Source organism: Nanorana parkeri, unplaced genomic scaffold (genome assembly GCF_000935625.1).
Source record: "Nanorana parkeri isolate BGI_ZX_2015 unplaced genomic scaffold, ASM93562v1 scaffold72, whole genome shotgun sequence".
NCBI lineage: Eukaryota > Metazoa > Chordata > Amphibia > Anura > Dicroglossidae > Nanorana > Nanorana parkeri.
In genome coordinates, this window is record NW_017306340.1 from 370,429 (window position 1) to 383,609 (window position 13,181).

Below are 13,181 nucleotides of genomic sequence, written 5' to 3' on the forward strand. Positions count from 1 at the left end.
CCCCCAAACCACCCCTTTACCTCCGTACATACACTTTAAAGCATCCCCCCGACTCATTAAAGAATAAAAATTCATACATAAATTATTTTTCCATGTGTCTTTCGTATGGTCCAGCAATGTCAATGTTCACCCTCGTCTTCCTCTGGGGGGGGGGATAGACATGAGACCTCTCTCTGCAGCATTTTCCTGTGAGTCCATGGTGTGGAGTGAGGCCTTGATGCCCTAAACTCAAAAGAAATAGGTTGAGGGTCCATTTACATTTGCACGGTACATTGATGTACATGTGTTAACATGCTTTATGTTGCACCTATCTTGCATTGCATTAAGGTAACGCATTAAAAAGCATTGGCTGGCAATGGACCTAAAAGCCCCAAAAATCTAACATTTTTGACATAAAGCACTGTGAAAAGAGGATCGGTGCTGGATCAATAACCAGTTATCTCTCCGGAGGTCAGCGCCGAAAACAATGTGAGTGTTAAAGCCAGATCTGCTTTTATATATTTAAAAAGTGCTGGGGATAATTTTTTTACCCAAACTGTAGTTGAACTTCAACACTTTCCTTCCTTCTCATGGAAAAGATGGAAAGCTCAACTCCAATGCGTGGAGATGTCAGATGTGCTTCTTTTCACCAAGAAAAAAAACCCGCACCCCCCTTGTGACGCCACTGCTTTTCACCCTAGGGTCTGTTTTCTGTTCTAGCATTCGATTGAGCTATCAGGTTGGGCATAGTGTAAAGCTGTTTGTTGCTACCCTAAGGCCCATATCACTCTAGTGATGCTGCCAGTGGAGAAAACTCACAAACAAAAGAATCGAAAGAAAGGCTTGCCTTCTTTGGTGCCGCTACCCCACTAGTCAAACAAAAAAGATGTCACTGCCTCACTGATAGTAAATAAAAGTAATTCACCGGCACACACTTGAAGGGTTTTTAAAGTATTGATATGTTTATTCAATACCCAATGTCACATACTGTCATACGGTGCTAACGTTTCGGGTCTGCACAGGGATCCTTTATCAGAGCGACAGACCTTACTGCTCACTTGCTAGCCATCAAGATTCTGCAACATTTCAGTCAGTCAAAAAGCCACCTCTATTAGGTAAAGTGGCAGCATCACCAAAGTTGTTAGATGTTGCCAAAGAAAAAATAACCCATATGGCATATGACCACAACACAGTCCTAAATATTGCCTAATTCCATTTCATATTAGAGCAACAAGAATAATGTGATGCAGTCTATGCCATAAGGTCTTTATTTTTAAAAAATATGCCGCCAAAATTAACTGGATGGAGCACATCATGGAATGGAAAAGCCGCAGCTTTTCCTAAATGGAATCCATGTTTCTAAAGCTTTTCTGCTATTCTTACAGTATTTACAGTGTTGTGGAAGTCCACAAGGCTCAGAAGCACCTGCCTTTGATTTTTTCCTAGCTTTAAGTAATTTCTATTTTTTAAGCAAGCAGTTTATTTGAAAATGTACAGTATCAGGTTTTAAAATGTGTAATGATTTTCCTTAACTTTCAAAATCTTTTCAATAACACCTTCAACTGCATGGTTACTTTATGAAATGTATAGTTACCATATGATTTATAAGTGTGCTTTTCAGAGGATCCAAGCAGTGGTACAAAAGAGAAATGTATTATTCAGAACATTTTTCAGTGTATACAATAAATGCCTTTATGTTTGGTTTTCTATGTGAATTTAGCTCCATAGTACATTGGTTCTCAAACTGCTTTTTTAATTTATCATATTTTTAGTTGAATATTGAATTTATAATTTAAGTTGACTCTTGGGCCTCATTTCTTTTAAACATTAAAGGCAATCTGCAATAAAAGAAATACAAGGGCCATTTGTATATGCTGAGGTCCTTTGGAAAATTCTTAAATTGAGCAAAAATGTAGACATTTTTGGTAAAATTCCTCCATTTTGGCAATATGCATTGGGGTCAATGGGAAAGGTAAAATTAAAGAAGGGTGCACTGAGCTTGAAATGGTTCCTAACTGGTTATGGAAGCTCTTTTTAACTATGTCTAGTGCCAAAAATTGATCATTATCAGCATCATTATTTTAGTTTTATTCACAGTAACATAGTTACATAGTATTTGGGGTTGAATAAAGACATACGTCCATCAAGTCCAACCCATATAGGTCCACGCATCATCTCATTCTTAGGGATACTGGTATCCCTGGATATTACGGTCCCTCAAGAAATTGTCCAAACGTTTCTTGAACAAATCTACACTCTTGGCTGAAATCACTGCCGATGGCAGTGAGTTCCAGACCTTAACCGCTCTTACTGTAAAGAACCCTCTTCGCCCATTGTGCTGGAATTTTTTCTCCACCAACTTTAGGTGGTGGCCTCTAGTCTTTGTAATGGAGTTAATCTCAAACAGTTTGTTGCCAATGTTGCTGTCACCATTGAACATCTTGTACATGAAAATCATATCCCCCCTTAATCTCCTTAATTCCAGCGTAAACATGTTTAAGGTCAGAAGCCTTGTCTCATAGCTCTGGTCCTCCATTCCCCTAATTAGTTTTGTTGCCCTCCGCTGGACTCTCTCCAGTTCAAGGACATCCCTTCTCAGTACCGGCGACCAAAACTGGGCCGCGTACTCCAGATGTGGCCGAACCAACGATCTATATAGAGGCACAATTATAGACCTGTCCCTGCAATACATCCCCTTCTAAATACAGGACAAGACCCTGCTAGCTTTGTTTACCGCAGCTTGGCACTGCAAGCTACCATTCAGTTTGTGGTCTACAATGACCCCCAAATCTTTTTTTGTTTCTGACTTCCCTAGAGGCATACCCATGATTGTATAGCCGATTTGTTTATTTTTATGTCCAAAGTACATTACTTTGCATTTATCGACATTAAACCTCATCTGCCATAGTGTTGCCCACTCCCCTATTTTATCCAGGTCCTCCTGCAATGTTATATTGTCACGATCCGTCTCTAGTACCCTCCCTATTTTTGTATTGTCTGCAAACACGGAAACATGGCTATTTATTCCCTCCCCTATGTCATTAATGAATAGGTTGAACAGTATCGGACCCAGCACAGATCCTTGAGGCACACCGCTCATTACACTAGCCCAGTCCGAAGAAAAAAAAAAGAGAACATGTTACAAATTTAAAAGGATAGTACAGAAATAATAAATGGACACAAAGAAGAGAAACAAAATAAATTAGATACAAATGAAATAAGCTAAACTAACATAAATACCCCCATCCAAGTTTTAATTTATTAAAGTGACTAAACTCAGGAGTTAAATCTTAAAAATGCTTTCAAGTACCTTAACTATTAACAAAAGTGCATCTTATTTACATCACTCAACTGTACATCCTCAAATTATCTCTGAATTCATGCTGACACTGTCCTTCCTCCTGGAGGGTGGCTACTTTTGTTCTCAATGGTCCCTGTGTGTGTTGTAAAGTAGCCACCACTCCAAGCTCATGTGATGGACTACAATCTCATCTTTAGTTTACTAATTTGTTTTGAGATTTTAGTCCATCACATGAATGAGTTTTGAGTGGTGGCTACTTTACAACACACAGGGACCATGGGGAACAAAGTTGCCTCCCTCCAGAAGAAAGGACAGTGTCTGTCAGCACCAATTCAGAGATATTTGAGGATCTACAGCTGAGTGATACACAAATACTATAAGGTACATTTTTGTTCATTGTTAAGGTACGTGAATGCATTTTTAATATTTAACTTCTGAGTTTAGTGTCACTTTAAGCTTTGATAATTATGGTTATTTTTTTTTAAAAAGCTGAACTCCAGGCACACAGCAAAATACACATTTGAAATGCATATATGGAAACTGTTTTACCTGCTGCAGGGATTGGTATTTCTTTCCTTCCAGTTTTTACATTTATACAGCCCTACCAAACAGCACATCCAGCTACAGCTTAGCAATACAGGTAGGTCACATCCCTTCCCCCATCTTGGGATTAGTTATTTAAGAAGCAGCAGGACAGTGATGGATCATCCCTCTGCTTTCTCCTCGTCCCAGCATGTGTCTTGTCACGACACCTGATTGGCTCCAAATGGTACCTCCCAGAGGGTTGCAAGATGCTGATATCAAGAAATATTGTTACTTACACTAGTTGTATTTATAAATATGTTTATTGATTTTCAATCTAGATAAGAAATACATCACTACATTAACTAGGGTTTGTTATAGCTCTTTGGAGTTCATATTTAATATTTATTGACATTTCCTATTAGAAATATAAAAGTGAGATCAGGTATTGATGAATGATTTTAGACTTTTAGTATCTATCTATAAATGTTTTTAGATGAAGTATACTGCCTAACCTTGAAATCTAATTATTTGTCAAATATAACTTGTTCCTCTTTTAATTTCAGCATGCTGGGCATTCTGTTTTTTGCTACCTTGATCCAATCAATATCAACACAGGAAACAGATGAAACTATCACCTATACGGTGAGAAATTGATGAAAAGAACTGATTTTTTTTTTTTTTGTAAGCAAACTCTTGTACATGTGAATGTTTTGTTTGTAAGAGAACCCATAGGCAATGTCTAGGCTGAACGCATTGATGCAGTTATGTGCAGTAGAATGAAACATTTATAAGTATCCTACTGAAGATCTTTGGGCTCAGTAGAGGAAAACCCACCAATACACTGAATATTGTTTAGGATGACTATCACCTAGTTAGGGATTACTGTCCAATATTACACGCCAATGGTGTTGTAATTATTATGAGTAAAGAGACTGGGTTCACCGGATGGTTCGCTGATTCTGGTCTCATATAAAAGCTGCTTTTAATCTCAATCCATCATTTTCGTTTTAAGTTCCTCTACAGTCGTGGACTATGAGCTCTGTCCCAAATAGGAAGCCTATCTCAATTACAAAACATCCTTGCAAAAAAATTTGCCTCCCAGAAATACGCCTTCACACTGTGCTGTGCATTGATCCCGCAACAAAATAGACCTGATGTTGGAGAGTCTTTATTGCACATTCGCATTACTGCTGATAATGTGCAGGCAGCTAAATAGACTACAAATCCCCTGACTTCTGCACTGCATGCAAATTATGGGACAGTCAGTGGTAGTTCATGGGAGGCTGTATGCAAGAAGAGAGAAAATAGCATGGGTGGGGCTAGGCATAATAAGCTGCTGATTGTCAAGCTACACGCCTAGATATAATCAGTGATTACTTTATTGAATCCCCCCCACCCCCACCCTGTCAGCACATCGCACTATTGTCCTTGTGGGCACAGCCAATGTGAAGGTGACAACACTGCCCACATTTCAGAACAGGTGGAACAATGTTGTAACCCCATCTCAGGAAGTTTGAAAAGATGCACTTGGCTAGCAGGATTAATGGGTAGAATGTCTTGCATGGGGATATGGTGCAAAAAAGGCTGTAAGACATGACTGTATGTGCTGCAAAATATATGCTTTTTTTATAGTTGACTATAGTTCTACTGTAAAGTGACCATGTCATGAAAAATAATTCGTAAACCCGCATTATGTGCATAAGAAAACTGAAAATACTCACTTTTCCCAATGGCTATGCCACAAAACACAGCTCCATCAATTTAACCCCTGAAAAAGAATCTCTTGCACTGTCCCTGCAGGCCTACCTGCTTAGGGATCCAGCTCCATTGCTCTTTTGAGGTGAATGACCCTCAGCATCAGTCAACCCACTTTCTGTGAGTCCAGGGTGTCAAGACCCTGCTCTGGACTCACGGTAGAATGATGCACACAGCATTTCCACTTTATTATATGCAGCATTTAGGATCCACCCACTGGCTGAGGAAGAAGAGGTGAAGCGGTCCTGTGATGTTGCGTACCAGACCAAAGACACCTGGGAAAAGGGAACAGTCTATTTGCCTTTAGTAAATCAACACAATAAAGTCAAAGAAAACCTGATAATTTAAACTAGAGTTGACCACACGCATTACAATCTAATCATACAAGCTCTGTAAAATCTTCTTTAGGTCTCATACAAATAAGTATCTAAACAGAGAAATTGTCAGGCATTTTTAACAATTGTTAAGTGCCCTCTAAACACAGCCTTTACAGTGTGATCTGAACAGCTCTGTACATAATTTCACATTTTCCAGGCACTGTCTCACTTAAATTAGACCTACGCACTGCGTGCAACATTTAGGCCTTCCTTAAAATACAAATAGGTTGGACCCCATCAGGACAGCTATTAAAAAATCAGCATTCACTGCCCATATGATCTATCCCATAGATTTGCCATTAACTCTCTAGAGTAAAGGCTTTCCTAAACAAACTATTACATTTATATCCAATCAGCAACATTCTTGTAGTGCATACTTGCTGGTAAATCTAAAGGAGATTTTCTATGATTTGACCTCCCTGTATGAACTGTGTTTATGCAGAGGTTGCAAATGCCTGTATAATATGTTGTCAATACTTTTTACACTATTGTTTTGTTTCATTTGGTGTAAGAAGCACTGGAGCATACAATGCTCTAGTTCTCACTAAGCCATTTCCATTCAATCGAGAAAAAGTCTGATGTATATGTCTATAAAGTTCTGTTGAGATATTTTTGGGTAGATGCTAGATAGTTAAGCTACCCCTTCTGTCTTTTGTCTCTTGGTGACTTCAACAGTTACATTTTAACACTTGAGTTCCCAGGTCTGAAGCCGCACAGGTTCTAGTGTTGCTGCTGGATTTTCAATTTGTAACCTGGAGAAGAAAGTGCTGTCTGGAGTACCCAAGGGGCCAAGAAGGTTATCGAGTCCATTAAAAACCAATTGTAATTTAATTTAAAAATCACTTTAGTGAGATCATACCCTTTAAAGAAGAACCTTACCCACCAATTTAATGTCTCCTAAAACAGTTACATTTAAGATATGCCAACTGTTAAGGTTGTCAGTGTGCTCTTATTTAGGCTCTCAACCCAACTTTCAAGCCCTCAAATGGCTGCTGTCATAGCTGATCACATGTGCAGCACCATGGCAACTGCAATCCAAAAAGAGGCTAAGATGGTGCCTTCCTTGGCTGCAAGTGATAGGAGGTTGTAGTTCAGTGTTAATGAACTATTTATGCAAGGCATAATTCTTAATGCTTCACTCGTCAGTTATACCTATAAAGTTTAAATTGTTATTTAGTCTACAGTTTATCCCCTACATCTCTTTGTTTGCCACTTATCATAAATGCAATATTTATCCATCATCGCCCATTTATGATCCTTTGTAAATCACCTCTCAGTGTTTGTTGCTTCACCTTCCTTGTCCATTGTCCTGTCTGTATTCTTTCTCTGTTAGTTCTCATCCTTGCTTCTACTTATATTCCATCTTCACTCTCTTTATTCGGATGAATGATGATTGTTTAGGATGATAGGTTCATAAAATAGAAATTGAACATGGCATTAACATAGTTAAAATTATGTTTTGTGGCACATAATAATAAAGTGCTATACATTATTTAGTGACAGTGACCAAAAGACGGTAGGTGATTGAAGACCTTCATGGAGCAGAGATTGTGTCATTGAGGTTGACAATCATCATATGGACCAGTCAATGCATCTTTCACTGAAATCACTAGTGACTAGTACAGATAATACTTGGATATACAATATGCAGTGACGATTTACAGGGAAGCTGTGCCAAGAGTTATTAAATCATTTTAACTATAGTATTATAGATAAATGGCTTTTATATATACAGCAATATATATTCTAACAGGGTATCATTTTATTAAAAAACTGTTAGACAACTTGAAAGGATTTTCAAGCACAGCCCTTTTTAACATTATGCTTTAATGTGTCCACATGCTAGTTATTAGACTTTTCTGCGAGAGAAGAAAATGGTACACATTCATGTATCACATATATGGGTACTATATATGAACCATTTATTATGCACCCCCTCCCTCCATCAGAACTGCTAGCTAAATTCTAAAACAAAATCCACATGATGAGAGTATTTACTACAGACCCGGATGCCTAGGCAGAGCTGACATCACTCATCATAGGTTCCTGGGAAAGATGAGGATTTCAAATCTTGCAGGAAGGTTCTCCTGCACAGCAGATCCTTTTCCCAGGATTACATGAAAAAGCTGAGAGATAACAAGCGAGCCAAAATCCAGGTCTGGTGTAAGCATCTATTGCTCTTTTCTACAAAATGTTTTGGTTTTTAGAATTTAGTTAGCATTTTAGATGCTAGGGGGAGGTCTAATAAGTAGAGGTTAGGTAATTTTAAATGAAAAGTCTGCTGTAAGAAAAGTCTTTTAAATAACTGATGGTGGTAGGTTCTCTCAAAGGCATCTTTTATCTCTTGTGGACTATGGTGATATTAGAGTTTCCAGGTTCACTCAGCTGTCACAGTCATTATGAGGGAACCGTGTCTTTCTGTTGAATATTTGGTTGTCATAAATGACAGTGACTGCAGAAGAATGATCAAGGCTTAATTGTAAAGTCCTGAACTTTGGCAGAGAAATCTCAGCAATGGAGTGCAATTATAATGGAATATTTAAAATTCAAATGATATGAATGACCTTTAAATTAGTTATACTGGGAAATCTATGCAATAATAAGAAATACATTTGATATTTAAATATGCAATTGATAAAAACTTATTGGAGATGGGGTGGGGTGGAATTTTGTTGCAAGACTATTCCTTTTTCGGTTGCATTTTGTAGCGTGCATCTTATAAATCTTCCTTAAATTGGTTTCTCATCAGACCTCACCCTTCTATCCCTAAAGAGAGATGAGTAATAAAAAGCAGGAAGAACTCTCGAGTAATGATAAACAGGCTGACTCAGCTAGTTTACGGAGTTTTGAACATTTAGTAAGCCTGTGTCAGGAAAATTAGTTAGACTTGAGCATTTATTATATGGTAAAATGTGTTACTTAGTTCAACTAAAGCTGATGCTCATTAAATAAAGCATTTTGATTGGCTCCATGATAGTGTGCTGGCCACAAATATTCTGTGATTGCTGAAAGATGGCATTATCCATCCTCTTATTATGGTCCCAAAAAGCTCTAAAATCAGATGCCATATGGAGTGTGATAGGACATGTGACTTCAGATTAATAAGGGTGGAATCTAAATGTTCATAATTAGCCATATTTATACTTTTAACGTAGTCATCCATTACACATTAGCAAATATAGTTTATTATTATGACAGATCATCATGGGGTTGATCCAGGTACTTACAATACTGAGGTAACCAATGAAAACTGACAGTGATGGAGGGAAACATAATTGCATTTTTATTGGTTCTTTTCATTGCCTGCATCATAGATGAGTCCTGACTTTATAGCCTCTATCCTGGGCAAACCGGGGCAGAGACATTGTGTACTACTAAGGTTTTAAAGAGATGACTTGAAGACACTTGTCACCAACTTAAGAAATTTTCTGTTAAAAGTGCCAAAAACTCAAATGTTTCAAATTCCTACTTGAATTGTTTTTGCTTAACATTCATCTTTTTTGCTTTACATGCAATGTGCAGGTTCCAGTGTGCGTGTGGCCATGTATAATTGCATGCCACCGTGTCCTCCCATAGGGAAGAACAAGAACAAGCTGCTGCATACAGTTACACAAAGCACCTGGCATCAGGTCTTTTTATGGGCATGCACGCCGTACGGACGTGAACGCCTGTCTGAATGAGCCTTTACCTTTAAGCTTCCCCTGCCCCCTATCCAGCGACATATCAGAGGCTGAACCTTAGATAGTCTGAATCTTCAACAATATTTTGTACATGTGCACTTTTTTATGAGTCCTATGAAGAGTTTACACAGAGTGTCACAGCACTGAGTACTACATTTCCGTAGGACTGAATGGAGAGCGCAGAGTGCATACATATGTCTCCTATACAGAGGTACTGGCTTTTCATAGGACTTGCAAAAGTGAATAGGGGCAACTAATAGAATCACTCTTATTTGTTTAATGACACAGTAGCTGAAAAAGAGGAGAATAGATGACATGCACAAATAAACTAGAAGATGTCTTTAAGGAGAACTCCACTAAGTATAAATAACGGTCATTAAACTTACTCCAATATGCCTGATTATACTCTGAGTAGACATAGATTAACAGGAATTCATATTGCATAGTTTTTAATGTATGTAGTGTGCATTGTGCTTTGTGCAGTCCTCCTTTTAAATTTAACAATCTGCAATTTTAAAAATTCCACCCAACATGGATATTTATACATCATAAAGTTGTAGTGATGCAAATCAAAAATATAGAACATACAATTGAATGTAGAGCAATAATACAGCTGATCTTGTGAACTTTATCTTACTCCCTTAAGTGCAGTGAACCTTAAAACGGAGCAGTGCGGAACATCTGTGTGCCAGATACCTTGGATATTACTTCTCAACAAGAAAACAACACAAGTATGAATGTGGATTCCAAGAGGGTGCATCACGTTTTTAAGATAGAAGCTTAGAAAATAATCTTAAAACCCATAAAGAGTAAATCTTTGTACAATAGAGAATTGATTTGATAACACTGCAGCTGGATGGTGCACCATAATGAATTATAGTAACAACTGCTTTGATGCACAAGGCTTTTATCATAAGATACTGCCTTGGCTTGAGATCCAGGTACACAGCTAAATACACAACTGAAATGTATTTTGATTAATTTTTACATGCGTAAGGATTTGTTATTCTGTTCAGCTACTCTTGTGATTCGCACACCTCTGTCATAAACGAGCAGATAAGCCTGTCTGAACTACAACTCAACATCTGAACTTCTCACAATGTAACATCATCATTGCTTGCTGGAAGCAATGCATCATGGGCTATGCAGTCTTAAGAAATTGAGAATGCATCACATCATGCAGCAGGGAAAGAGATGCAAAGCACACTGGGAATCCAGGAACTTGATAGGCAGATGGAAGGCAGCACGCACTATATAAAAGAGATTTTTTTCATGTAAGCTTTGATTGCACCATCAAAAACAACTCCAGTATGTATTCCTATTACAATGCTGATGTTATAACAGGAAAGTATATGCTGCGACTATAGAACTCCTTTAACCAGGAAATAGAAGAGTCAGTTCCTTGCTATGGAGGGTTATCTGGCTGTATGAATCCCAAGACCAACTAATGAAATAAAATAAAAATTTAAGAGGCAAATCAATTCACACATTTCTGCTATGTATTTAGCTGTTTACCTGGAGCTCCACATCAATGAGTATGTGCATATGTGTATAAAATATGGCAATAAATATATCAACCTTATATTCCCTTCTAGCAATGCACCGATGGGTATGAATGGGACCCACTACGACAGCAATGCAAAGGTATGATTTCTGCTGCTACTGTATGAGAGCTTATGATATCTTACAGTATATTGTTGTTTCAGAATATGTGGAATTTGTACAAAATAGTGGAACAAATACATTATCTGCATAGTACACGGCAGGGCCTGGCATTTAAAAGGAGGAATAAATATAGTTCAAAGAATGTGATAAGTCTGGTCAACAATCTTAAATCTCTGTTCAACCTCAACATACTGTACTTTCCAATATTTCAAAATACTTTTCGTGAAGCCTGATGCTAAGTTGGTGAATCTCAACAATCGCTGCCTACTACATTCCTAGTTATATTGCATGTTTAAAATAGTTTTTTTAGCATACATTTTATATTTTTTATTTACATATACTCCCTGGGGGGAATATATCAAAACTGATGCAGAGAAAAACTGGAGCAGATTTGCATGGCAACCAATCAGCTTCTCTCTTAAGTTTCTTCAGTTAAGATTTGAAAATGATAGAGAGAAGCTGATTGGTTGCCATGCACATCTGCTCCTCTTTGCTAAATTACCCTCCCTGTATATTAATATAAAATACCTATAGACAGGGCCAGATTTCCCACAGGGCCAACCAAGGCCTGGTCTCGGTGCAGCAGGGAGTAGAGGGGCAGCAGGTGTGTGAAATTCCTATCTCCCGACGCGCAGGACAAGCAGTTCCGGGCAAGGGGCAGGTAGTTGTTTTCTACATTTAGCTCTGCTTTGGGCAAGCAGGGCTAAATGTACAGAGGGGAACCTTCTACTTGTTTTGTACAAGTGATCTTGGCGAGATCGCTGGCATCACTTATATGCAGCCTGCATACAGGGGGGCGCATTAAGGAACCTGGCATTGGGGCAGCAGAGAGAGTAAATCCGGCCCTGCCTACAGAAACGTACAAATGTAACTAAATATGTTAAATATAGGTATTTATTGGGCAAATTTAACTACCTCCGGGCCGGCCGTAGTAAAAAAACCGCCGGCCAGGAGCTCTCTCGATCTGAGCGGGCGTCTCTAGACGTCCGCTCAGACAAAAAAAATGTCAGTAATTTTTCCTAATTATAGTAAAAAATAAAGCCCGTAGTGGTGATTAAATACCACCAAAAGAAAGCTCTATCTGTCCCCAAAAAATGGTATAAAATTCATTTCAGTACAGCGTTGCATGACGGAATAAACGTCAGTCAAAGTACCGCAGCGCTGAATACTGAAAAATGGCCTGGCCAGGAAGGGGGTCTAACCACCTGGTCTTGAAGTGGTTAAAAAAAAAAAATCCACTATTAAAACAGTTCAGAACTAGATTTGTAGAATCTTAAACTGTGAAATACAAAGACTTCATAGACCTCAAAGAGTAAGAATATTTCCTATGCGATAAAATGCTTATTGTAATGGGAACTAGTACACTATAGTTTCACATAGCATGGGTTGTAATGGTAGTATGCAACCAACTTTAGGAATACCTGTACTAGAGGATCTGGCCACTCAAGCTGCCCTTTGTTGTTTGGATAACAAATTACTTTAAAGAGGTTTGAAACATCTGCCTACTGGTACCTCAAACAAAGGTTGTGATTGGGTCTATTGACTGCTAACCCCTTGCCTGCAGGTACGTTTTCAGCACTATGGGTTCTTTTCTTCTCTCCAGCAGTCATTCACTAACAATTAAATTTATTTAGCAGGAGTATCTTTATATTAGTGCATTTTGGTAGAGACTGTTGCACTGAAAAAGTAATGATAGGTGAGGGGGTGGCTGCCGTAGCAGCTATAATGATATAGAAACAATGTGGCATCCGTGTCAATATGCTGATGCAACCTCTCCAACTCCTGTTCTAATGTTACTGACTATACATACTAAGCCAAACACCCTGACATTGTGTATAAAAAAAAAGGTTGTAAAACAGAACTCCACATTTGTATTTGTTTTTGTAATCAGCTGTAAGC

General features: G+C 38.3%; 1 protein-coding gene across 2 annotated transcripts in view; it reads left to right on the top strand.

Annotated features, from left to right (window-relative positions):
- Positions 1-13,181, top strand: part of EFEMP1 (EGF containing fibulin like extracellular matrix protein 1) — a 64,282-nt gene that overhangs the window by 8,654 nt on the left and 42,447 nt on the right. For both annotated transcript variants that reach the window (XM_018576637.1, XM_018576638.1), the window contains exons 2-3: positions 4,369-4,447; positions 11,213-11,261. In XM_018576637.1, coding sequence (XP_018432139.1) covers positions 4,370-4,447; positions 11,213-11,261 — 127 coding nt within the window. In that variant the 5' untranslated portion in view covers position 4,369. The remainder of the gene's footprint in view (positions 1-4,368; positions 4,448-11,212; positions 11,262-13,181) is intronic.